The sequence below is a fragment of the Anomaloglossus baeobatrachus genome, chromosome 3 (assembly GCF_048569485.1).
Source record: "Anomaloglossus baeobatrachus isolate aAnoBae1 chromosome 3, aAnoBae1.hap1, whole genome shotgun sequence".
In the NCBI taxonomy this organism is placed as follows: domain Eukaryota; kingdom Metazoa; phylum Chordata; class Amphibia; order Anura; family Aromobatidae; genus Anomaloglossus; species Anomaloglossus baeobatrachus.
Window position 1 is genome coordinate 174,379,315 of NC_134355.1, and position 26,418 is coordinate 174,405,732.

Here is a 26,418-nt window from a genome sequence, read left to right on the forward strand (position 1 = left end):
TCGGAGGGTATCCGAGCTGGCAGCGCTGTCATCCAAAGCTCCCTTCCTGGTTTTTCACCAGGACAAGGTAGTGCTGCGCCCGATTCAGGAGTTTCTCCCTAAGGTGGTATCCTCTTTTCATCTCAATCAGGATATCTCCTTACCTTCCTTTTGTCCTCATCCAGTTCATCGGTATGAAAAGGATTTGCATTTGTTGGATCTCGTGAGAGCACTCAGAATCTACATTTCCCGCACGGCGCCCCTGCGCCGCTCGGATGCACTCTTTGTCCTTGTCGCTGGTAAGCGCAAAGGATCGCAGGCTTCCAAATCCACCCTGGCTCGATGGATCAAGGAACCAATTCTTGAAGCCTACCGTTCTGCTGGGCTTCCGGTTCCATCAGGGCTGAAGGCCCATTCTACCAGAGCCGTGGGTGCGTCCTGGGCATTACGACACCAGGCTACGGCTCAACAGGTGTGCCAGGCAGCTACCTGGTCGAGTCTGCACACTTTCACCAAACATTCAGGTGCATACCTACGCTTCGGCGGACGCCAGCCTAGGTAGAAGAGTCCTGCAGGCGGCGGTTGCCTCCTCGTAGGGGAGGGCTGTTTTGCAGCTCTAACTTGAGGTATTAATTTACCCACCCAGGGACTGCTTTTGGACGTCCCAATCGTCTGGGTCTCCCAATGGAGCGCCGAAGAAGAAGGGAATTTTGTTACCGTAAATTCCTTTTCTTCTAGCTCCAATTGGGAGACCCAGCACCCGCCCTGTTTCCTTCGGGATTTTTGGTTTTTTCGGGTACACATGTTGTTCATGTTGAACGGTTTCAGTTCTCCGATGTTACTTCGGATTGAATTTGTTTAAACCAGTTATTGGCTTTCCTCCTTCTTGCTTTAGCACTAAAACTGAGCAGCCCGTGATCCCACGGGGGGTGTATAGCCAGAAGGGGAGGGGCCTTACACTTTTTAGTGTAATGCTTTGTGTGGCCTCCGGAGGCAGTAGCTATACACCCAATCGTCTGGGTCTCCCAATTGGAGCTAGAAGAAAAGGAATTTACGGTAAGTAACAAAATTCCCTTCTTCAAATACATTTTTGGGATTCTTGACGTAGTATTAAGATCCTCGTATGTTTGTGTTTAGGGACTGGATGTTGTGGCGCAGACTCTGCAAGATGGACCCCACGCTTTTGTCGTCCAAGTGTCATCAGATTCAAAGGATCAAAAATGGAGTTTAACAGGTATCAAGTGAAACTGGGTAACTCTGGTTATATCGGTGCTCAACAGGATCTAACCATTGTAAGTTCTGGTACATAATGCAGGGATACAACCTCCTAGATGTAATGCGAAGGACAAGCGCGTCCTTGGAGGATCTCTGTAGGAATATGATGGCCTATACTAGAGAGCGCTATGTCACTCTCTAGTAATGTGATTTTGCTAAATATCTGACTGTTGTCAATTATCAAGCAAAATCTCATCGTACAGGTCATACACATTACATTAATGTCGGACAAACGCACAACTTACAATTTGACTGATCTATGGGGACTACCCCCACCCTAGATATAGGGGTAAGATGCATTGGACAGACAATTGTAATTGTCTTCTCCCTTGAGAGTGACTTCCGCCAAAGGCCTGTAATAGTGACATACTCCCCTCTTCCTTTACAGAAAACATGCATGTTGGACTGAACTGGGTATCCATGTCTATGGGGGATGGGAAAAATGGATATCTGCTTAAAGAGATGAAACCTGGAATAGTCATAATTCTTCAAAGTCTTAGCTTTACTATTCTGTTGGGGCTTTCTGTTAATAAACTCTATATCTACTATGGCAATGACGTGTGGCTGATTTGAGTGCACAGGAAATATCCTCACCTGGCGCACGCACACTGTATCAAGTGATAGGAAGACGCGCACAATGAGGATTGAATATACTCAAGCCTTCTGTTTCCTCTGACAGTGTCTACCTCAATGGAAGGCCCTCATGGGTACATCTCTGCTTCAGAATGGCCATTGATGATCGTAAGTTAATAATCATTGTATTCACTATTTATAGGTGTACTACAAGGGCTTGTATCGTTAAAGGGACCTCTCGATCGATTCATGTTACCTAAAACTCCGGCCTGGCTGCTTGTTTGCGGCATTCAGCGAAAACCTGGTTTGAAAGGCCAACTAAAAGGGAGAGAATTGACTAGTTCTAGAACAACCATGGCCAGCTTCACCCTGCCCCCCTATAGTCGATTGACAGGACACTCCCATGTTTTTACATGGCTAGCTACCTGTCAGTCACCTGGCATGGAGCGGAATGATGCTGGCCGTGGGCTGCACTAGACTAGTGTCTCCCGATAGTTCCCGGTCAGCTCTTTAGACTAGACTATGCTTTCTCTGAAAAAACATACCTGGGGGCTATGCGCAGCCAGGCACTGACTCACGCTGTCAGCGGTGTGCATGATCTGGGGATAGATTCCCTTTAACACTTCTTTTTTTTTTTTTTTTTCTTCATTTAAATGTTTAAATTGTCTTGATCAGAACCGCATGTGGGTTTTTTTTTTTTAATCTGGATTTTCTATATAATTTGTTCTATTGTCTAATTCTATGAGAATGCTATTCCCATCTGGAAATGACTGATCACAGAGAACGGAGACCCAGAAGATTGCTTTGACCGTCTACAATTTCTTCTGTTTCCCTAGTTATTCTCAGGATATAACGGCATACATTTCTTGTATCTTTGCAGTTCTACATGGTGATGTGCATTATGTACATTGTGCTTGGACTGATGTGGCTAGTCTGGTCGGCCTGCTATTGGAAGGACTTGCTAAGGATCCAGTTTTGGATTGCGGCAGTTATTTTCCTAGGAATGCTGGAAAAGGCCATATTTTATGCTGAATATCAGAATATAAATAGCACCGGCGTGTCCTGTAAGTTATTTTCTTAGAAATATATCATGTACTGAAATTCACAATCACCGCTCTAATTACTATTGTGTCCTTCTTTGTAGCCCCCGGTCTGCTGATCTTTGCAGAGTTAGTATCTGCCGTTAAAAGAACGCTGGCTCGGTTATTAGTTACCATTGTCAGCTTGGGATATGGTATAATAAAGTAAGTGATTTCTATTTGGCCATACTGCTTCTATTATTTTAAGACCACACTACTGTAGTATTACTCCGTCCAAGCTTTTGTGTTTATATATTTTGATTGCCTTCATTTTTATACCAAAATATACAGATTTTTATTCTGGTGGAATAAATATGGTGTTCAGAAGAAACAAATGTGGTCATATTCTGGATTTCATGTTAGAAATCAAATATCGCTCTAGAATGGCGCAGCATTGAGGCAACCTACTGGCTGTGTGGGCTTATGTGGTCTTCTGGTCACAGGATATATGAGGGCAGGGGTATTTCTGGAGGAAAAGCTCCTAACTTTGGAATCTGGATGTCTAGAGTGACGCCTAAGGTCGGTTTCACATTTGCGTTGTTTTGACGGAAATTGAATCCAGCACAGATGCAGTACAGCTCATTTATTTACAGTGGAAGTGCGACACCATGCGTTTGTGTGCTTCATACACAATCGCATGTATCCGCATGGTGTCGCACTTCCACTGTAAATAAATGAACTGAACTGCATCTGTGCTGGATTCAGTTTCCGTCAAAACAATGCAAATGTGAAACCGGCCTAATTCAGTTCCTTTGCTACAAACTAACAATCAGACAAATTATTTTGATTGGCAAAATTCACACTTTTATTTGGAGGAACAGGCTATGGTCGGAAAGTCTTTTTGCCTAAAAATCCAATCTCATCACATAAAAATACATTTTAGATGTTTTCCTGGAACAGCTTGTGTTACTTAAGCAATATTCCATTTCTAGCATCCCATTTTCTTTGGTTTTCTTAGGGCCATTTTCTTTGGTTTTCTTAGGGCCATTTATCTATTTGTGCAAATTTTGATTCTTAAAATCCTTTTGTATGCTATAAGAATAGGACATTTTATAATGGTTCCTATAAGGGGGGGGTCTTGGATGCTTGTGGAGGCCTTCAAGAGGGAGAACTAAAGATGGCTCACTTTCTAAAACAAAAGAGGCTATCTGCCATTCCAGTTTCCTTTGCCACTTTTTAATAAGCCATCTACTAATTCCGATACAGTGGAACCTTGGATTACGAGCATAATTGGTTCCGGGAGTGTGCTCTTAAACCAAGTTACTCTTTGATATCAAATCAAATGTTCCCATAGGAAACACAGATTCGTTCCACAACCCAAACAGTAATACAAAATAATGTACTGTATTCATATAAAATTATTACAGTACACTAATACAAAATACTGTACAGTAAAAACATGTAAAACAAATTAAACAGCACTTTTGCTTACAATAAAATTGTTGGTGTGCGGGAGGTACAGTACAAGCAATGTGCTGTACTGGTTAGCAGAAAAAGTGCAATACTGTATCCACAAATGCAAATTGATAGACATGATATATAGTATAAACTGTACAGTACAATGGTGTACTGTATACAGTACATATGTACAGAAAGTTACCTCCAGAGTGGGCCAGAGCGTGGTGAAAGGACAGAACCGGAAGTGTGCACGGTGAGTATTTCCTCTTCTTGCAAATCATTGCTCTTAAACCAAGTTACAAATTTGTAAAAAGCTTTGATTGTCTTGCAAAACGTTCTCAAACCAAGTTACTCTTATGCCTGCTTTACACGCTTCAATCTTTCAATCCGTCGTCGGGGTCAAGTTGTAAGTGACGCACATCCGGCATCGTTCGTGACGTATTTGCGTGTGACACCTACGTGCGATCAAGATTGAACGCAAATACGGTGATCGCATACACGTCGTTTATTCCTCATACATTGGACGTTTTGTACGAACCTAGTCAATTGAAACGTGTGACATCCCTCATACGATTTTGATGTCTGAGGCTATGTGCCCTGGTGTGCGCTCTGCACCGCAGCTTAAAAAAGGTCCGCTTCAGAGCGCAGCTGAAAAGCTGCGTTCTGAAGCGCCTCACAATGTCTGTCATTCACTAATCTCTGTCAGTCGGTCACTATCTCTGTCCATGTTAGTCTATCCCTCTTACCCCCTCTCTCATACTCACCGATCCTCGATCACCGGCGCAGCGCTGCACGGCATTCACACTGCTCCGGCGGCTTTTACTATTTTGAAAAAGCCGGCCGCCCATTAAACAATCTCGTATTCCCTGCTTTCCCCGCCCACCGGTGCCTATGATTGGTTGCAGTGAGACACGCCCCCACGCTGAGTGACAGGTGTCTCACTGCACCCAATCACAGCAGCCGGTGGGCGTGTCTATACTGTGCAGTGAAATAAATAATTAAATAATTAAAAAAAAACGGCGTGCGGTCCCCCCCAATTTTAAAACCAGCCAGATAAAGCCATACGGCTGAAGGCTGGTATTCTCAGGATGGGGAGCTCCACGTTATGGGGAGCCCCTCAGCCTAACAATATCAGCCAGCAGCCACCCAGAATTTCCGCATAAATTAGATGCGACCGTTCTGGGACTGTACCCGGCTCTTCCCGATTTGCCCTGGTGCGTTGGCAAATCGGGGTAATAAGGAGTTAATGGCAGCCCATAGCTGCCACTAAATCCTAGATTAATCATGTCTGGCGTCTCCCCGAGATACCTTCCATGATTAATCTGTAAGTGACAGTAAATAAAGGATTTTTTCGAGTGTGTGTATTTATTAGAAATAAAAAACACAAACATATACCCTGGTTCACCACTTTAATAAGCCCGAAAAAGCCCTCCATGTCTGGCGTAATCCACGGACCTCCAGCGTCGCATCCAGCTCTGCTGCATGAAGGTGACAGGAGGTGCTGAAGACTCCGCCGCTCCTGTCACCTCCACACAGCAACTGAGGTGAGTAGCGCGATCAGCTGTCACTGGATACAGCGGTGGCCGCGGGTAACCTTAGTGACAGCTCAGCTGATCGCGCTACTCACCTCAGTTGCTGCGTGGAGGTGACAGGAGCGGCGGTGTCTTCAGCAGCTCCTGTCACCTTCATGCAGCAGAGCTGGATGCGACGCTGGAGGTCTGTGGATTACGCCAGACATGGATGGCTTTTTCAGGCTTATTAAAGTGGTGAACCAGGGTGTATGTTTGTGTTTTTTTTTTTCCTAATAAAGGATTTTTTCGGGTGTGTGTGTGTTTATTTACTGTCACTTACAGATTAATCATGGAAGGTATCTCGGGGAGACGCCTGACATGATTAATCTAGGATTTAGTGGCAGCTATGGGCTGCCATTAACTCCTTATTACCCCGATTTGCCAACGCACCAGGGCAAATCGGGAAGAGTCGGGTACAGTCCCAGAGCTGTCGCATCTAATGTATGCGGCAATTCTGGGCGGCTGCTGGCTGATATTGTTAGGCTGGGGGGGCTCCCCATAACGTGGAGCTCCCCATCCTGAGACCAGCCTTCAGCCGTATGGCTTTATCTGGCTGGTTTTAAAATTGGGGGGGACCGCATAGCCGTTTTTTTTATTTATTTCACTGCACAGTATAGACCCGCCCACCGGCTGCTGTGATTGGGTGCAGTGAGACACCTGTCACTCAGCGTGGGGGCGTGTCTCACTGCAAACAATCATAGGCGCCGGTGGGCGTGGAAAGCAGGGAATACGAGATTGTTTAATGAGCGGCCGGCTTTTTCAAAATAGTAAAAGCCGCCGGAGCAGTGTGAATGCCGTGCAGCGCCGCGCCGGAGATCGGGGATCGGTGAGTATATGAGAGAGGGCTGCTCAATTCAGTTACTCAGGAGTTTAGCGGTCACCGGTGAGCCCTTCACAGGTGACCGCTAATCAGGACGCGGCACAAACAGAGCCGCAGCATGACAATGAAGTCGGGTGAAGTTAACCCGAGTTCATTCTGATCGTGCGGCTCTTTCTGTGTCTGCTGTCATCTGCCATTCAGCTCTGCTACATGTATGTCTGTGTCTGCTGTCAGCGGCCATGTAGCAGAGCTGAATGGCAGATGACATAGTAAAAACGCATCCCTACACATTACACACGCTTGGCAAGTCAATAAATAAAAAAAACAAAACAAAAGGGTGCCCAATGCATACGTCACAGAACACATGATCTAAAGGATCACACACAAAATTGATCAATTTAACATAGACTACTAACGCACGTGTGACAGCAAATGAACGACCTACGTGCGATCTCATTAAATCGCATATGCGACCTGGGTGTGTCACATCGCATACGAGATCGCACACCTAATTGTAAGGTGTAAAGCTGGCTTAAATCCAAGGCTCCACTGTATTTAAGTCTAGACATAATTTTTCACTGTAGTAAGACTAGTAAAGCAGTTTGTGATAAGGTTCTGCTATCATTCTTGTGAGTAAGAGTCATAAACATTGGTAAATCCTAGACGTTTTACCGTGTAGTAGGGTTATACATGTCTGGATCAACATGTAAAGACCCCGTTACACGCAACGACGTATTTAACGATATATCGCCGGAGTCACGGATTCCGTGACGCACATCCGGCATCGTTAGTGACGTCGTTGCGTGTGACACCAACGAGCGACCGTTAACGATGGAAAATACTCACCAAATCATCCATCGTTGACACATCGTTCCTTTTCAAAAAATCGTTGATTGTTGAGGACGCAGGTTCTTTGTAGTTCCCGAGGCAGCACACATCGCTATGTGTGACACCCCGGGAACGACGAACTACAACTTACCTGTGGCCGCCGGCTATGAGGAAGGAAGGAGGTTGGCGGGATGTTACGGCCGCTCATCTCCGCCCCTTCGTTTCTATTGGGCGGGCGCTTTGTGACGTCGCTGTGACGCCGCACAAACCGCCCCCTTAGAAAGGAGGCGGTTTGCCGGCCACAACGACGGCGCTAGGCAGGTAAGTATGTGTGACGGATCCTAGCGATGTGCGCCACGGGCAGTGATTTGCCCGTGACGCACAACCGACGGGGGCGGGTTCTTTCACCAACAACATCGCTAGCGATGTCGCTGCATGTTAAGCCCCCTTCAGCCTATGGGTTGAACTCTATGAACTTTAATCTACCTTCATACTTAAACTAAGAAACTATACAAGAAACCTAATTGAAAAGAGCATTGAACCCATTATTAAAGTGATGCTTTCAAGTGCAAAAACCGGCTTAATTTCTGTACGGTTGAGGAGCTGCTTATTCCTTTTGGTAAGAGTTTGTCTGCTAGTCAGTGTTCAGAGTTTACACTATAACCATAGCCGAAATGTAAGAAAAAAAAAAATGGGCTGGCATCTTGGTTAACACTTCAAAGTGCCAGAATATTGGCAAATGTAACACTTCTGTAAGATTAAACAAAACATTGTCTACTGAATTGTCATTGTTCTTTGTTCTTTGGTCAGGCCTCGATTAGGTGCCGTCATGCATCGTGTGGTTGGGATGGGCGTCCTCTACTTGGCATTCGCTATTGTTGAAGAAGTAATGCGAGTCATTGGGGTAAAATGTTTTTCTTTTGCTAATGCTTATTGTGCTGTAGGTTTTCAGTGTTGCTTTTACTATTCTGCTTCTGCCGTTACTGCCACAGTGTCGAGCCCTATGTTTGTCATGATCTACTTTAACAACGTATCATGTTGTAAAGCTGGCCATAAACATGTGATGGCTGACCTCTACCTTTCCATATTCCCTTATACACATGAACACTCAGCTCTGCCAAACATTTTCTTTTTTTTTTTTTTTCCAACATCGAGAAACAGTGAAAGCCGCTGCCAGTCATCTCTGGCAGCAGCTTATTTTGCCTGAAAGCAAAAAGATGATAAATAATAATCATTTATATAGCAGTATTGATTCCACAGCGCTTTACATACATTGGCAATACTGTCCCAATTAGGGTTCACAATCTAGGTTCCCTATCAGTATGTCTTTGGCGTGTGGGAGGAAACCGGAGTACCCGGAGGAAACCCACACACACACGGGGAGAAGATACAAACTCTTTGTAGATGGTCTCCTTGGTGGGATTTGAACCCAGGACCCCAGCGCTGCAAGACTGCACTGCTAACCACTGAGCCACAGTTTCCCACAGGATTGTGTGTTTTCCGACTACATGAGTCTTCTCTTCCCTGACGTCATCTGTCGGGGAAGAATTGGGGGGCCCATCTACCCATCAGATGATCAACGGGTATGATTAACTTTAGTCTGTTTTGGGGCCTTAACCAAATACTCAGGTTTTACAGCAGTGACATCTGCAGTTGTTCTTAATTTGTTAATATTCATGGAATTCTGCCTTCTACACTCATTACGTCATTGATTTGTTGGACAGATCTCATGGCTCATCTCGAATTTTAATTTAATGGATAGATTTGTTTTATTCCAGACAAAAGAATCCGATTTGGTGTTGCTGGCAAGTATCCCACTAGCCCTGCTGGACTCCATGTTGTGCTGGTGGATATCCTTTACTGTTAAAACGCAAACCATATGAGGAAAACTGAGCGCACAAACTGCTTCTTGATGGGGTTTGGTGTTCTTTCAGGCAGCATGATCGAATTGGATAAATATTGCGCAAACTATTCACTGTGCAAATTTATCAATTCTACAAATTAAACTATTTAAAAATGTTTGGTTATTCCTGGAAAATAACTTACCCTAAGTGTTGGCCCCTGCAGGAGCATTTACACTGAAAGATTGTCGTGCAGTAGCATTTTAAGAAGGTTCTTTCGTGATAATCATGCAGTGTAAACCGCCTGCCGATCACCCAGTGAATGAGCAAAATACTAATGTATTGGGAAAAGTGATATAACGTGCATTGTTAAAGATCATTCTCAGTGGAGAGCATTGTCCTGTATAAACAGGGTGAAGGCTGCTGAAAACAATGGCAGCCAATTTGCACTGAATGATCTTTTGCACATAGTTTACTGTGTCTGCCCATGTAAATAGGCTATCAAATGACCTCTGATAAACATTTACAGATCGGTGGTTGCTTCAGTTCCTTATAAACAGACCTTAAGGAGGTTGTCCACTACTTTTACATTAACGGCCTATCCTTTAAAATATAATCAATGTCTGATCGGCCGGGGTCAGACACCCAACACCTCCGCTGAGTGGCTGGTCTCGGGCCGACAGTGGTAGCAGGCAGCCGGAAATGCTGAGTTCTGGAGCTGCCCCGTAAACTGATAGTGGCCGCAGGTACTGCACATCTCCCTCCCATTTAAATCAATAAGGGGCGGATGTGCAGTACCCTGCTGAGGCTCCGATCAAAAGACAAGGCAGCTTCGGAACTGAGCATTTCCAGCTGCCTGCGCTGAAAACAGCTGATCGGCAGGGGTGAGGGGTGTTGGGGTGTTGAACCCCGGGAGATCAGACATTGATGACTTACCCTAAGGATAGGACATCAATATAAAAGTAGTGGACAACACCTTTAATTTACTGTCCATTTCCTGTTGTGAAACCTGCCTCTCTTAAGCTGGGTTTACACACTGCAATATCGCAAAGGACATCGCTGTAACGTCACCGGTTTTGTGACGCAACAGCGACCTCCCTAAGTCTCTGTTGAGTCGCTGGTGAGCTGTCAAACAGGCAAACCTGGCCAACAACGCAACAGCGATCCGGACCTGCAGAGCGACCTAGCTGGTTGTTGGGGACGTTGATAAGCAGCTTTTTGAAAGGGAAGTTGCTAACAAAGTCGCTGCAAAGTCTTTCACACACTGAAACTTTGTAGCGATGCATGCTGCACAGCGGGAAACAAAGGACCTAGGAATGGTCCTGAACCATTTGTAGCGATCAGCAACTTCACAGCAGGGGCCAGGTCGCTGATGTGATTCACACACTGCAACATCGCAAACGACATCGCTATTGCGTCACAAAACCGGTGACGTTACAGCGATGTCGTTTGAGATGTTGCAGTGTGTAAACCCAGCTTTAGTACAGGAGGTGAAGGCCGGACTTTGTCTATTTGCGTCTGCTCTCCTTGTTTGTCAAGTTACACTCAAGCATAGAGGTTCATGAAGAGTATGAAGTTACAAAAAAAAATAAATCTCAAACTTATATATCCCCTATGAAATTTATAAAACAAAAATAAATAAAATATCTAAATTAACTCCATTTTACATTAAATTAAATTTTAAATAAAAATATATTTTTCAAGGCGAGAATGAATCTAATTGTTAATCTGTAGAAAAAGTTTTACATCATACTCTAAGGCTATGTTCACACAAGGCATTTTTTTAGCTACGGATTTGCCCTGGTTTTATGCAAATCCATGCTAATAAAATGCTCCTTTTTACAGTCCCAGCAAAGTCTGAGATTTCTGAAATCTCATGCACACAAACAAATCATCTCCAGGATTTTCCTGATGGTTTTATGAATGACCTTCGGTTTTGCTGCGTTATGAAAAGAATGAACATGTCAATTCTTTTCAGCAGTTTTGCCACAGTTTTCAACTTAGTGACTGGTAGACTCACAGATATCCTGGATCAGTGGGTCGATTTAAAAAAAATAAAAAAAAAAACCTGTCCCGTCCCAGAATTGATCCAGGGTATCTTGGCAGACCTTAAAAATGGTGGTGGCGAGGATAGGGGGATTGGAGCAATCAGCTGTGGGCTTTATCATGGCTGGGTATCAAATTTGGGGAGGGACCGCACGCGTTTTTTTTTTTTGTTTTTTTTTTTTTAAATTTAAATAAAAAAAAAAATGGGGTCCCTCTTATTTTGATAGACAACCAAGATGAGCACACAGCTGAGGGCTGCAGTCTAGCTGTAGGCTTTATATGGGGGGACACTACGTCCAATTTTTTCATTTATTCTTTACTGTACGATAGACCCGCAGACCGAGTCTGTGATTGGTTGCAGTCAGACACTGCCACACAGGCTGGGGGCATGTCTGACCGCAAACAAATTACAGACTCCAGTTGGGGGTGGGAGAAAGTAGCTGAATATGCATGAGGGTAATAAGCGGCACTGGAAGTAGTAGGTTCGTTTGAGCCTAGAATGTATGGGTTCATTCCAGGCTAGTGGGTGTGTCCGGCTTTGTTAATGAGCTTGGTGATGTTTTCTCCCTTCCACTACAATCATGCTTTGCCCCCCCCATGTGATAGGTGCTTGTTGAATGACGTCATACCTGGAAGGCGCCCATACACTAGCATCTACCGAGCAGGTATAGCGACGCCGGAGACTGATATAGGGCACTTGCGTTTGGGCACCCCTATTAATGTTAACCTTTATTCTTTATAACAATTTGGTGTTTGCAACAGCTATTTCAGTTTCATATATGTAATAAATGATGGACTCAGTAATATTTCTGAATTCAAATGAGGTTTATTGTACTAACAAAATGGGCAATCTGCATTTAAACTAAATTTGACAGGTGCATAAGTATGGGCACCTCAACATAAAAGTGACATTAATATTTTGTAGATCCTCCTTTTGCAAAAATCACAGCCTCTAGTCACTTTCTGTAGCTTTTAATGAGTTCCTGGATGAAGGTATATTTGACCCTTCCTGTTTAGAAAACAATTCCAGTTCAGTTAAGTTTGATGGTCGCCGAGCATGGACAGCACGCTTCAAATCATCCCACAGATTTTCAATGATATTCAGGTCTGGGGACTGGGATGGCCATTCCAGAACATTGTAATTGTTCCTCTGCATATTCTACTCGCCTGACTAGATTTGGAGCGGTGTTTTGGATCATTGTCTTGCTGAAATAACCATCTCCTGCGTAACTTCAACTTCGTCACTGATTCTTGCACATTGTCAAGAATCTGCTGATACTGAGTTGAATCCATGCGACCCTCAACTTTAACAAGATTCCCGGTGCCGGCATTGGCCACACAGCCCCAAAGCATGATGGAACCTCCACCAAATTTTACTGTGGGTAGCAAGTGCTTTTCTTGGAATGCCGTGTTTTTTTGCCTCCATGCATAACGCCTTTTTGTATGACCAAACAATTCAATCTTTGTTTCATCAGTCCACAGGATCTTCTTCCAAAATGTAACTGGCTTGTCCAAATGTGCTTTTGCATACCTCAGGCGACTCTGTTTGTGGCGTGCTTGCAGAAACTGCTTCTTTCGCATCACTCTCCCATACAGCTCTCCTTGTGCAACGTGCGCTGTATTGTTGACCGATGCACATTGACACCATCTGCAGCAAGATGATGCTGCAGGTCTTTGGAGGTGGTCTGTGGCTTGTCCTTGACTGTTCTCACCATTCTTCTTCTCTGCCTTTCTGATGTTTTTCTTGGCCTGCCACTTCTGGGCTTAACAAGAACTGTACCTGTGTTCTTCCATTTCCTTACTATGTTCCTCACAGTGGAAACTGACAGTTTAAATCTCTGAGACAACTTTTTGTATCCTTCCCCTGAACAACTATGTTGAATAATCTTTGTTTTCAGATCATTTGAGAGTTGTTTTGAGGAGCCCATGATGCCACTCTTCATAGGAGATTCAAATAGGAGAACAACTTGCAAGTGGCCACCTTAAATACCTTTTCTCATGATTGGATACACCTGCCTATGAAGTTCAAAGCTCAATGAGGTTACAAAACCAATTTACTGCTTCAGTAAGTCAGTAAAAAGTAGTTAGGAGTGTTCAAAACAAGAAATTGATAAGGGTGCCTATACTTTTGCACCGGTCAAATTTAGTTTAAATGCGGATTGCACATTTTCTGTTAGTACAATAAACCTAATTTCAATCCAGAAATATTACTCAGTCCATCAGTTATTAGATATATGAAACTGAAATAGCTGTTGCAAAAACCCAAATTGTTATAAAGAAAAAAGGTTAACATTAATAGGGACGCCCAAACTTTTTCATATGACTGTATGTATGTATGTATGTATGTATGTATATGCATATATATATATATATATATGTATGTATGTATGTATATATATATATATATATATATATATATATATATATATATATATATATATATATATATATATATATATATATATATATATATATATATATATATATATATATATATATATATATATATATATATATACTAACAGATTGTCAGATCCAGGTTAAGCCCGGCCCAGCACTCGGGTACTTTTGAATTCCTGCTGATCTGGACATGACAGAAGTGCAAAAGAAAACCAAACCTGCAGATTACTACCAGGAGACATCCTGCCACAAGATCAGGTTTTGGTCAGGAAAAAAAAACGCCCTGTGTGAACATAGCCTAATAGTCTAAGAGTTATGCTGTAGATCTGTTTTCTGAAGTCCTCTTATTTCTGAGCAGGGGTGACGTTATGTGGCAGTCAAACCATGTGAAGTTTTATATTTTTGCAATGCTTCTTTTTTTTTTGTGCATCTCTAGTCTTGGTTGTTATTGATCTGCTTTCCTTAGCCCCTATATACATATTTGTAAGTCTGGCACAAACAATGAAGACACTAAAGATAAGAAAGAAAGCTGTGAAATATTCCTTATATAGGCACTTTACCAATACTTTGATTTTTGCTATATTAGGTAAGTTTTCTGAAGTTCCCTTTTATTTAAGGTTTAAAATGGAGACCCTTTTCTAATTCATATTGCCTTTTCCCAAAGCTTCCGTAGTATTTATGGCTTGGACAGCTAAAAAGTTCCGATTGGCAGATTGTCAGTCTGTAAGTATGACAGCAATACGTACATACTATGTTCTTAAAAATCCCTAACCCAGTAAATGGACTAATACAATTTTGAAGGATTTAGGTAGAAGCTCTACGTTTAGACAATAATAATAAGTTGAATTAGAACATCTGATCTTTTTGTGCTTGCGGTAGATCGACACTGCTACAGGTGTTTGGCTACAAATTACTCCACTGTCCCCATTGAAAACACATGAACGCTAGTGCAAACCAATGTTTGCGTATGTAGAGTTTGGCAAAGATGGCTGTTGGCAGACCACTAGCTAAAAAGGTGTATTTGAACCTTAAAGGGGTGTTCCACTACTTTTACATTGATGGCCTATCCCTAGGATAGATCATCAATGTCTGATCGGCCAGAGTCCAACATCAGCTTTTCTCTGCCCCGGCGGTGGCAACAGGCACCCGGAAATGCTCAGTTCCGGTGCTGCTCCGTCTTCTGATTGTGGCTGGGTCTTCGCATCCTCCTCCCATTCTAATAGGAGGCGGATGTGCAGTACCCGGCCTTGGACACTAACAGAAGATGGAGCAGTCCCGGAACTGAACATTTCCAGCTGCTGCCACCGGGGCCAAGAACAGCTGATTTGCGTGGTCGGATCCCGGCCGATCAGACATTGATAGGATAGGCCATCAATGTAACAGTAGTGGACAACCCCTTTTAAGCAATGTCTCCTATCAAAGGAGTCAAGAAAAAAAGAATTAATCTACTTGTGCTAATGCCTTAGTAGTCAGGCATAAATGGATGGACGCGATTTCTAGTTGTGTTTCTCTTCATATCATTTCCAGGACTGGATGGAGCTCTGGGTGGATGACGCATTTTGGAGATTCCTATTCTCTGTCGTATTATTGGTTATTATGTTTCTGTGGAGGCCATCTGCAAACAACCAAAGGTACATTTTCATGTAATGTAAAGACTGAGTAAATTTTAGCTACTTCATTAATTTCTGCACCCTATTACTTTCTATAAAGAGTCTAGAAAATTTGTATAAAGAGGCTAAAAACCTCTTTGCTTGTTCTATTTAAAGTGGTTGTCTCAACATCAATAAGGGTTAAAATTGGGTTACTGGCCGGCATTGCAGGGTAGCTGTGTGGCTGAACATGTGCCGTTCATACAAGCTTTCTATTGAGCAATGTATACTCTGATCCAAAGCTGGCCACATCACTGGAGAGCACAATCTGACCACTTTTAATGTCCCTGGGACCCCTCCAATGCTGTGACAGTATCAAAGCCAGATCAGCATCACAACTATCCTGCTGGTCTGAACTGGTACTCTTCATTAGTGCATTACCCCAATAAATAGGAAGCCGGAAGGCAGACAAGAAGTGCCCTTCCAAAGATAAGTGAGACCAACCCTTTAAGGGGTTGTCCAGTCTAAAATCAATCTGCAGTCACTCTGTGTCACTCTGTGACTTAAGACTCCCAGCGCTCGCACTGTGCACTGCAAGAATTAGCCGATCTCTGTGCCGGGAACAGTGATCACATGACCGCAATTGTGCGCTATCAATGTTCCCAGCCAGAAGCCGACTAGTGGGCGCAGCCTCACTCAAAACAAGTGTATGGAGTTGGCGCATGCGACTACTAAGCATGGCCATCTAGTGGGCATGTCCTTGCTCCATACACATTTATGGAGTGAGGTCGTGCCCACAAGTCGGGTTCTGCCCGGGAATATTGATAGCGCACAATTGCGTTTATGTGACCACAATTCCCAGTCCAGAAACCGGCCAGTCCTCGCAGCACAGTGTGTGCGCCCTGGGAGGATTCAGAAGTCTGCGGACAAATCATTTTAGACCGTACAACCCCTTTAATTATTTTGAAGGGTTATAACCTGTGCACAGGTTAGATGATAACTTGCTGTCAGTTGGGGGTCTTAAAGAAACCACCAAAGACCCTGAGAATGCTGAAATTCTTTGACAGAATAAATTGGTGACTGTGCATAATCTCTTCTTTATCTGTGGCCCTTTTATATGAAAGATCGCCACCTATCAGCAAGTTATCATTATCCTGTGGCAACTTGCAGTGTAGGGAATACATTTTTTAAGGACAGTTGTTGTTTCACCCGATAGAATGATCTTTGCTGGTTTATTAGGTATGCATTCACCCCTCTCATGGACGATTCAGATGATGAAGTAGAAGAATTCATTGTGACAGATCACTTAGGTGAGTAACCGTGTTGTACTACATTAGTTTCTGCTTATTACTGCCTCTATCGGCACAGGTATTTACTTTACTTTTGTGTTTTTTATCTGAAGGCATGAAGATTCGGGGAACAAAGGCTGAACATAATGGAACAGCCAAGAATACTGCTACTAGTGCTGTGAGTAATCACTTTCTTTTCGAAATCTAGCGGTCACCTCCGATGTTCTGGCAGTTCCATCAACCCCAATTTTCCATCCCTCATCAAATCACCCTCCTTTTGCCCCATTGAAAATTTAAAGGGTTAAAAAAATCTATACACATTTGGTATCGCCATGTTCAGAAACAACCGATCTATCAAAATATAAAATCAATTAATCTGATCGGTAAATGGCGTAGCAGCAAAAAATTCCTAATGCCAAAATTGTTTTTTTTGGTCGCCACAAATTTTGAACTAGTTGCAATAACAGGCGATCAAAACGTAGCATCTGTGCAAAAATGGTACCGTTACAAACGTCAACTCGAGACGCAAAAAATAAGCCATAGATTTAAAAAATTGAGAACGCAATGGGTCACGGAATATGGCGTAAAATGTACGCGACTTTTTTCAGACAAACGTCTAATTTTTTTTTTTAACCTCTTAGCTAAAAGTAAATCTCTACATGTTTGGTGTCTACAAACTCGCACCGACCTCAGGCATCACAACAACACATCAGTTTTACCATATAGTGAACACAGTGACTAAAATATCTCAAAAACTATAGTGCTATTGCACTTTTTTTGCAATGTTTTTCGCATTTGGAATTTTTAGTTTGCCATTTTCCAGTACACTATATGGTAAAATTCATGGTTTCATTTAAAAGTACAGCTCGTTCCGCAAAAAAACAAGCCCTCACATGACCATATTGACTGAAAAATAAGGTTGCGTTTCTCAGAAGAATGGCGAAAAAAAAAAAAAACGGAAAGCGCAAAATTGGCCGGTCGTGAAGGGAAAGAGATTGTCCTCCCTTTGCTCTGTTCTTGGTCTCCTCCACCAGAGATTCTTACACAATTACTTGGTCAGAGCTGTAATAATAATAATAATAATAATTTTATTCATTTATATAGCGCAACTAATTCCACAGCGCTTTTCATACATTGGCAACACTGTCCCCATTGGGGCTCACAATCTAAAGTCCCTATCTGTATGTCTTTGTAGTGTGGGAGGAAACTGGAGAACCCGGAGGAAACCCACGCAAACACGGGGAGAACATACAAACTCCTTGCAGATGTTGTCCTTGGTGGGATTTGAACCCAGGACCCCAGCGCTGCAAGACTGCAGTGCTAACCACTGAGCCACCGTGCTGCCTCACATCAACACTTGTCAGTGATGGTTTTTCTTGAGACATTTAGACTCCGTTTGCTTTCCCAGAGGGATCTCATTGAGGTCTCCTTGCCTCTTGGGCCCAGTGCCCACGCTGTGTAGTTTTGAGGTGTATTTTCAGAAATCTGCAGCAAAATCTGCATGTCCATTGTGAAGCCAGCAAAGTCTATGAGAATTCAGAAGTGCTGTGCCCATATTGAGTATTTTTCCCTTGTGTATTTGGTGCAGATTTAGTGCAGAAAAAAAGAAATCTGCACCAAATATGCAAGGGAAAAATACTCAACGTGGGCACAGCACTTCTGAATTCTCATAGACTTTGCTGGCTTCACAATGGACATGCAGATTTTGCTGCAGATTTCTGAAAATCTGAATCAAAATCCACATCAAAATACGCAGCATGGGCACAGGGCCTAAGGCTATGTGCCCACGCTAGAATGTCCCTGCGGAGTTTTTTGCCTGAAAATCCGCGACTTTCGCGGCAAATCCGCACCCGCGGATTTGCCGCGGATTTTGATGCGGATTTTTTTTTTTTTTTTTTCCCCATTCAAAGCCAAAAATCCGCACCAAATCTGCACCAAACAATTGACATGCTGCAGATTTTTCCGGATCAAAATCCGCGGCAAATCCGCCGCGGAAAAATCCGCAGCATGGGCACAGCATTTCCAAAATGCCATTGAAATGGCTTGGAAGTGCTGCTGCTGCAGATTTTCGGCAAATCCGCGGTAAATCCGCGGCAAAATCCGCGGTAAATCCGCGGTAAATCCTGTAGCGTGGGCACATAGCCTTAGGCTTCCATTGCGTTGTGGATTTGGCTTGCCATTCTGGAAGCTTATAAGGTCAAGAACAAAGTGTCCCCATCAGGAGTTATAGCTCATTCCACTCAGGCAACGGGGGCTCCTGGACACTTCACCATCATGCTTCTGTTCTGCAGTGTTACATGGCTGCTACTTCTACTTTTGTTCACTCTTTTTCACACAATGTTACTGAATGTACAGCTTTATCTTAGCGGATGCAAGTTTGGGCAGAAACGTATTACAAGTGGCAGTTGCTCAGGAGACTACCTGAGGGATTTGATGTACACATTCATATCTTTGCCACCCTTGGGACTGCTTGGTTTCCTGTGTCCCTAAGTGAAATGCCCAAGAAAAGAGGATTTTTGGGACTTTTCATAAAGTTCCTTTCTCGTAGCCTTCATTGGGGCGACACAGAACCCACCCTTTTTTTTTTTTTTTTTTTGCCTTTTGTTGCCCCGTAGTGGTTGTGTGTGTTTGTTGGTGTCTCGCCATTGTATTTTATCTGCCTTTCCTACTACTTTTTAACTGAGTAGCTTGGTGCCACTAGGCAGGTGTTGTCAGCTGAGGAGGAGCTTTTTTTAGGTTGTAATTCTTAGTGTCTTCCTCCTGGTAGCAGCAGCATACACTATTGGTTTTTTGTGTCCCCCAATGATTTGCTTGTCCTGCGAAAAATGAAACCCCCTTCTCAGCCTAGTTGACTAAAAGCTCTTTGAATTTTTTTTTTCAGTGTTGTTATGCAAAATTAATCATAAAAAAATATTTCCTATATAAATTATAATATACTGTAGAAAAATTGCTGTTTTTTCTTCAGAAATTAAAAAAACTAAAAATTTTGTGAATTATAACCGATTTAAAATATCTTTCATGAATGTATTTAGATACCTTGTGATTTCCTAGTGCATGGCTTGCAAAACATCTACCCCATGCAGCAAGTTGCCAACAGGCAGCGTACCCACATCTTCCTGGCATGCTTGGCAGCGCTATTTCACGCCACAGCACTCCACATACTCACTGTTTCTTTCCTAAGTAATGTCATCTTGTAAGTTATCCCGAGATGTCAGTGCTTAGAGCGAAAAGCAGGCTATGTGCTGGGGAATGACGTCTGAGGTTGTCCGAGCGAGTCTATGGATCAACTGTGGAGCAGGAAAGGGTTAAGCAGGAGCTACTTGCTATTAGATGGATGACACAAGAAACTGGCGTACAGCAGCAAGCTCATCTCTGCACTGCTGTTCTGATGTGTCATCATGGCAGCATGCACGATGAGCAGCTCCTGCTTTACACCACATGATGCTTAGTTCATCTAAAAACTCAGCCAGCAGCTCCTTGTGAATATTCACTCTTGGACCTCCTTTGAGCAGCACAAGATGGAACATAACCTCCTCAGAATTCACTAGAGTAGTGACTAAAGTCTATATAGTACTGACTAAAAGTTTGGACACACCTTATTCAAAGAGTTTTCTTTTATTTTCATGATTCTGAAAATTGTAGATTCACATTGAAGGCATCAAAACTATGAATTAACACATGTGGAATGAAATACTTAACAAAAAAGTGTGAAACAACTGAAAATATGTCTTATATGCTAGGTTCTTCAAAGTAGCCACCTTTTTGCTTTGATTAGTGCTTTGCACTCTCTTGTCATTCTCTTGATGAGCTTCAAGATGGATGGAATAGCATGCCGCTGCAAGATGCTGTTTTAGCCATGCAGGTTCAGTATGCCTTCAATTTTGAATAAATCACCAACCGTGTCACCAGCAAAGCACCGCCACACCATCACACCTCCTCCTCCATGCTTCACGGTGGGAATCAGGCATGTAGAGTCCATCCATTCACCTTTTCTGCGTCGCACAAAGACACGGTGGTTGTATCCAAAGATCATCAGACCAAAGCACAGATTTCCACTGGTCTAATGTCCATTCCTTGTGTTCTTTAGCCCAAACAAGTCTCTTCTGCCTGTTGCCTGTCCTTAGCAGTGGTTTCCTAGCAGCTATTTTACCATGAAGGCCTGCTGCACAAAGTCTTCTCTTAACAGTTGTTCTAGAGATGTGTCTGCTGTTATAACTGTGTGTGGCATTGAACTGGTCTCTAATCTGAGCTGCTGGTGACTCGGATAAACTTATGCTTCGCAGCAGAGGTGACTCTTGGTCTTCCTTTCCTGGGGCGGTCCTCATGTGAGCCAGTTTTTTTGTAGTGTTTGATGGTTTTTGCCTCGGCACTTGGGGACACTTTCAAAGTTTTCCCAATTTTTCGGACTGACTGACCTTCATTTCTTAAAGTAATGATGGCCACTCGTTTTTCTTAGCTGCTTTTTTCTTGCCATAATACAAATTCTAACAGTCTATTCAGTAGGACTATCAGCTGTGTATCCACCAGACTTTTGCACAACACAACTGATTGTCCCAACCCCATTTAGAAGGCAAGAAATCCCACTTATTAAACCTGACAGGGCACACCTGTGAAGTGAGAACCATTTCCGGTGACTATCACTTGGAGCTCATCAAGAGAATGCCAAGAGTATGCAAAGCAGTAATCAAAGCAAAAGGTGTCTACTTTGAAGAATCTAGAATGACATATTTTCAGTTGTTTCACACTTTTTTGTTAAGTATTTCATTCCACATGTGTTAATTCATAGTTTTGATGCCCTCAATGTGAGTCTACAATTTTCATGAAAGTCATGAAAATAAAGAAAACTCTTTGAATGAGAAGGTGTTTCCAAACGTTTGGTCTTCACTGTGTGTGTGTGTGTGTGTGTGTGTGTGTGTGTGTGTGTGTGTGTGTGTGTGTGTGTGTGTGTGTATATACATATATATGTATATACCTATATATATATATATATATATATATATATATATATATATATATATATATATATATATATATATATATATATATATATATATATATATATATATATATATATATATATAATCTCTCTCATGATAACCATGTACATTAGCAAACCAGTGGATTCTGAAATGTTTTAAAGTAGTTGGATATGCAAAGATATAATGAATACATCCAAAAACATAAAATAGCACAGCAATTTTACAAAATAAGTAGTATTAATCCATTATTAATATAAAAAATACCATCAGTGGTATACTAATTAAATAGAAGTACTAGCACTTTTTTTTTTAAATGTAAGAATAGTATATTTCCATAGGTAGTAAGTTATTACTAAATCTAGCTTGCGCATCAACGCTCAGAGGACTCGTGTATTCTGTAAAATGGGCTGATTGGTGAAGACAAGTGTTAGGTAGGTGATGACTCACTCATGGATTGGTTGGGACCTAACCAAACACTGGGGCTCTCACTGATGGGCAGTACAGTGAACTTTTATTCCCGTGAGAATAGAGCTATAGTGCTCATATTCGACCTGCTGCTCTGTTTGGCCCCTGTGGGGCTGCCAAGTAACTGGACTCTGCTTTTTCCAGTGGTTCCATAGAGTGAATGGATTGACAGTTGGACATACCAATTTGCCAATTGATGCGGTTGACCCCAATCTCTTGAAGATAGGTGATAACTTCCCCGGCCCAACCCCCCCACTGGTTAACCTATTTAAATTTTTTTTATCTTCTTGTTTTAGGATGAAGACCTAAAGTGGGTTGAAGAAAATATCCCAAATTCTTTTGCTGACGTGTAATTATAATTTTTTTTTCCATCTTCTTCTGTGGGATTTAAATATTGTATTTCTTTTTCTTTGTCGCTCCATTGGGAGACCCAGACAATTGGGTGTATAGCTTCTGCCTCCGGAGGCCACACAAAGTATTACACTTTAAAAAGTGTAACCCCTCCCCTCTGCTATACACCCTCCCGTGCATCACGGGCTCATCAGTTTTTATGCTTTGTGTTGAAGGAGGCACACATGCACACAATGCTCCACATTTTAGTCAGCAGCAGCTGCTGATTATATTGGATGAAAGAAAAGAGGGCCCCTAACAGGGCCCCCGGCATGCTCCCTTCTCACCCCACTCAGGTCGGCGGTGTTGTTAAGGTTGAGGTACCCATTGCGGGTACACAGGCAGGAGCCACATGTCGTTTTCCTTCCCCATCCCTTAGGGGCTCTGGGGAAGTGGGATCCTAACCGGTCATCCAGCCACTGGGACCGGGCTCCCTCCGCAGCCCCTGGGGGAATCTGCCGGACAGGAGACGGAGTATCGTCAGGGACATGGCCCTGCATCTACAGGTACTCTGTGTCCCCGTTGGGACGGCGCATGAAGCACCTTGGCCTCAGACGCAGCTGCGACTGCGGTGTGGATTTTTTGTCTGGGACTACCGCGCCGACCGTGCCTGTTTGTCGGCCGCGGTTTATACTTTAGTCCCCGGCTTTTGCGGCCTAGTGTGTTAAACTCCCGCCCCTGAGCCTGCCAGTCAGGGAGAAAGGCGGGACGGTCGGTATGATGCCGACAGTGAGGGCTGGAGCACACTTCGCTGTCCTCCGCCCCCCTCACTGATCTCTATTGGCCACCAGGTTCCCGCACTTTTGCGGTTCCGCCCACGGCTCTCTCCTCCCCTCAGAACGCCGGCAGCCATTGTTATAATTCTGCCGATGGAGGATCTCAGAATCTGCTCCACTGCTCTGGGAGAGGGGGATCCTAACCGGTCGCCATGCAGTGGGACCGGGCTCCATCCGCAGCCCCTGGGGGATTCTGACGGACAGGAGACTGGACATCATCAGGGACAGAGCCCTGCATCATAAGGTACTCTGTGTCCCCTGAGGGACGGTGCATGCAGCATCTGTGTTACAAATGCCGCAGCGGTTGCTGAGTGGTTTGTGAGACTGGGACGACCGCGCCATGTTTGCCGGCCGCGTTTTTAAATTTAGTCCCTGGCTCTTGCGGCCTAGTACCATATACTCCCGTTCTCAGGCCTGCCAGTCAGGGGTAACGACGGGACGGCCGACTGGACGTCGGCAGGGAGGGCTGGAGCATACGTTGGTATCCTCGTTCCCCCTCACTGAGCACTGTGGGGCACCAGTTTTCAGGTGCTGACCCCCCTTGGTGCCGCAGTGTATATATATATGTTTATTTATATGGTATATGATCTCACTGTTCGGCAGCATTATTTGTTTTTGGCTGTATACCCTCACTGAATACTCTGCGGACGACATGCTGTTGTCTGCCCTTAAAGAGTAAGGGTGCCAAGGCACTGGCTTATTTTACAACCTGTACCTCTTGTGCGGCTATATTACAGGCAGGTTCCACATACCCTCATTGTGTACAATGCTTGGCCCCGAGGGCACTCACTCAGCCGGAGCCTCCGGCACTGGGGGGACCCTCGGCCAGGTGGTACCGCCGGTTTCCACTGCACAGATGACAGGGACAGAGTTTGCATGTTGGAATCAGCAAATCTCTGAGTAGCTTTCACATTCCAGGACTCAGTCTATGGACAGAGGGTCTGCTAAGATACTGGAAGCCTTGCAGTCCAGACCGATAACACAGGGCCAGGGAGCTGTGAGTTCATCGCTCCCGGGCCCCTCTGGGTCGGTACAACAAGGGGCTCCTGGGGTAACACCCAGATCCCACGGTGAGAACTCCGTCATGGCCCGCGGCCTCTGATAGGCTAAGCGGGCCCGCTGGGAACCTTCCCCGACTTCATCAGGAGTGCGTGTTTCGATCACTCTAACTCCAGAGGGGCCGTCCAGAAGCACAGAACTTTACGGACAAGCGCTTACTAAGCGCCTTATTGACACGCGTTACCCTTTCCTCCCTGACGTTGTTAAGGGTTGGGCTCAGTGTCACAGGGTGGATTCTCCAGTCTCTAGGCTGGCGGCTAGATCCATAGTATTAGTGGCAGATGCCATCTCTCACGAATGCCACTGACAGGCAAATAAAGCTTATGATGAAATCCATCTATGAAGCCATAGTCGCATCTTTTGCTCCAGCCTTCGCAGCCGTGAGGGCACTCCAAGCTATCTCAACTTCTCTGGCTGAGATTATTGCGGTTGCACATACCTCTGCCCCGCAGGTTGTGTCCTTCACTTCTCAGGCGTAGGTTTTTTCGTTCTACGCCATGAACGCCGTTCCTGGACTCTGCGAGCCGTACAGCGGTAGCATCCACCAATTCGGTGGCAGTCTGCAGGGCCATGTGGCTACGTGAATGGAAGGCAGGCTCTGCTTCCAAGAAGTTCTTAACCGGTTTGCCATTTTCTGGCGACTGTTTGTTTGGCGAGCAATTGGATGAAGTTACTAGACAGTCCAAGGGAAAGGTATCGTCCTTGCCCCAGTCCAAGGGTTTCGGTCATTTCGGTCCTCAGCAAAGTTCCGTTCCTCCACGTCCAACAGGTCAGAGGAGGGCTAGAGGAACTCCTCTGCATGGCGGTCTAAGTCACAAGGCGGCTTCCTCATGACTTCGGCCTCACCAAGACCGCGTCCTCGGTCGGTGGCAGGCTCTCCCGCTTTTGCGACGCCTGGTGGCCACATGTCCAAGACCGATGGGTGAGAGACATTCTGTCTCAACGTTACAGGATAGAGCTCTGCTCTCGTCCTCCGACTAGTTTCTTCAAAACATCTCCGCCCCCCGAGCGAGCCGATGCACTTTTTCAGGCGGTGAACACTCTGAAGCCTCGATGTCACAAGGAGACTTCCTAGCATCAATTGACATCAAGGATGCTTATCTCCATGTGCCGATCGCACCCGAGCTTCAACGCTTCTGCGTTTCGCCATCAGGGACGAACACTTCAGTTCGTGGCACTGCCATTCGGCCTGGCGACAGCCCCACGGATCTTCACCAAGGTCATGGCAGCAGTGGTGGCGGTCCTACAGGGCCACTCGGTGATCACTTACCTAGACGATCTTCTAGTCAAGACACCCTCCTGGGTGGCATGTCAACTCAACCTGACCATTGCTCTGGAGACCCTCCAGGGGTTCGGGTGGATCATCAAATTTCCAAGGTCAAAACTGACACCGACCCAATCACTGACTTGCCTCGGGATGGAGTTTCATACTCTCTCAGCGATAGTGAAGCTTCCGCTGCATAGTCAGCGTTCACTACAGACAGGGGTGCAATCTCTCCTTCGGGCCCAGTCACCCCTTGAGGCGCCTCATGCAATTTCTAAGGAAGATGGTGGCAGCAAGGGAGGCAGTTCCCTTGCGCAGTTTCGTCTGCGTCCGATTCTATCGGACACCGCAAATGGGACAGGAGGTCGACGTCCCTAGACAAGAACGTCTCTCTTCCCTTGCAGCAAAACCTCTCTTCAGTGGTGTCTTCTTTCCACTTCCTGGGCGGAGGGAAAATCCTTCCGGCCCCCAGCTGAGGCTGTGGTCACGACGGACGCGAGTCTGTCAGGGTGGGGAGCGGTCTTCCTCCACCACTCGGCTCAGGGAACCTGGACTCCGACAGAGTCCTCCCTTCAGATCAATGTTCTGGAGATAAGGGCAGTGGATCTAGCCCTAAAGGTGTTCCAGCGGTGGCTGGAGGGCAGGCAGATCCGAATTCAGTCGGACAACGCCACGACGGTTGCGTACATCAACCACCAGGGCGGCACACGCGCAGTCGTCAAGCCTTCCGAGCAGTTCGGCGGATTCGGCTGTGGGCGGAAGCCACAGCCTCCACCATCTCCGCAGTTCACATCCCG

The 26,418-nt window shown here is 44.6% G+C and overlaps 1 protein-coding gene across 1 annotated transcript in view; it reads left to right on the forward strand.

Annotated features, from left to right (window-relative positions):
* TMEM87B (transmembrane protein 87B) overlaps positions 1-26,418 on the forward strand; it is a 101,621-nt gene that overhangs the window by 68,814 nt on the left and 6,389 nt on the right. Inside the window, exons 7-18 of the mRNA XM_075339590.1 lie at positions 1,117-1,213; positions 1,934-1,995; positions 2,708-2,891; positions 2,972-3,071; positions 8,334-8,427; positions 9,302-9,373; positions 14,288-14,396; positions 14,475-14,533; positions 15,338-15,441; positions 16,639-16,709; positions 16,802-16,866; positions 22,429-22,481. Coding sequence (XP_075195705.1) covers positions 1,117-1,213; positions 1,934-1,995; positions 2,708-2,891; positions 2,972-3,071; positions 8,334-8,427; positions 9,302-9,373; positions 14,288-14,396; positions 14,475-14,533; positions 15,338-15,441; positions 16,639-16,709; positions 16,802-16,866; positions 22,429-22,481 — 1,070 coding nt within the window. The remainder of the gene's footprint in view (positions 1-1,116; positions 1,214-1,933; positions 1,996-2,707; positions 2,892-2,971; positions 3,072-8,333; positions 8,428-9,301; positions 9,374-14,287; positions 14,397-14,474; positions 14,534-15,337; positions 15,442-16,638; positions 16,710-16,801; positions 16,867-22,428; positions 22,482-26,418) is intronic.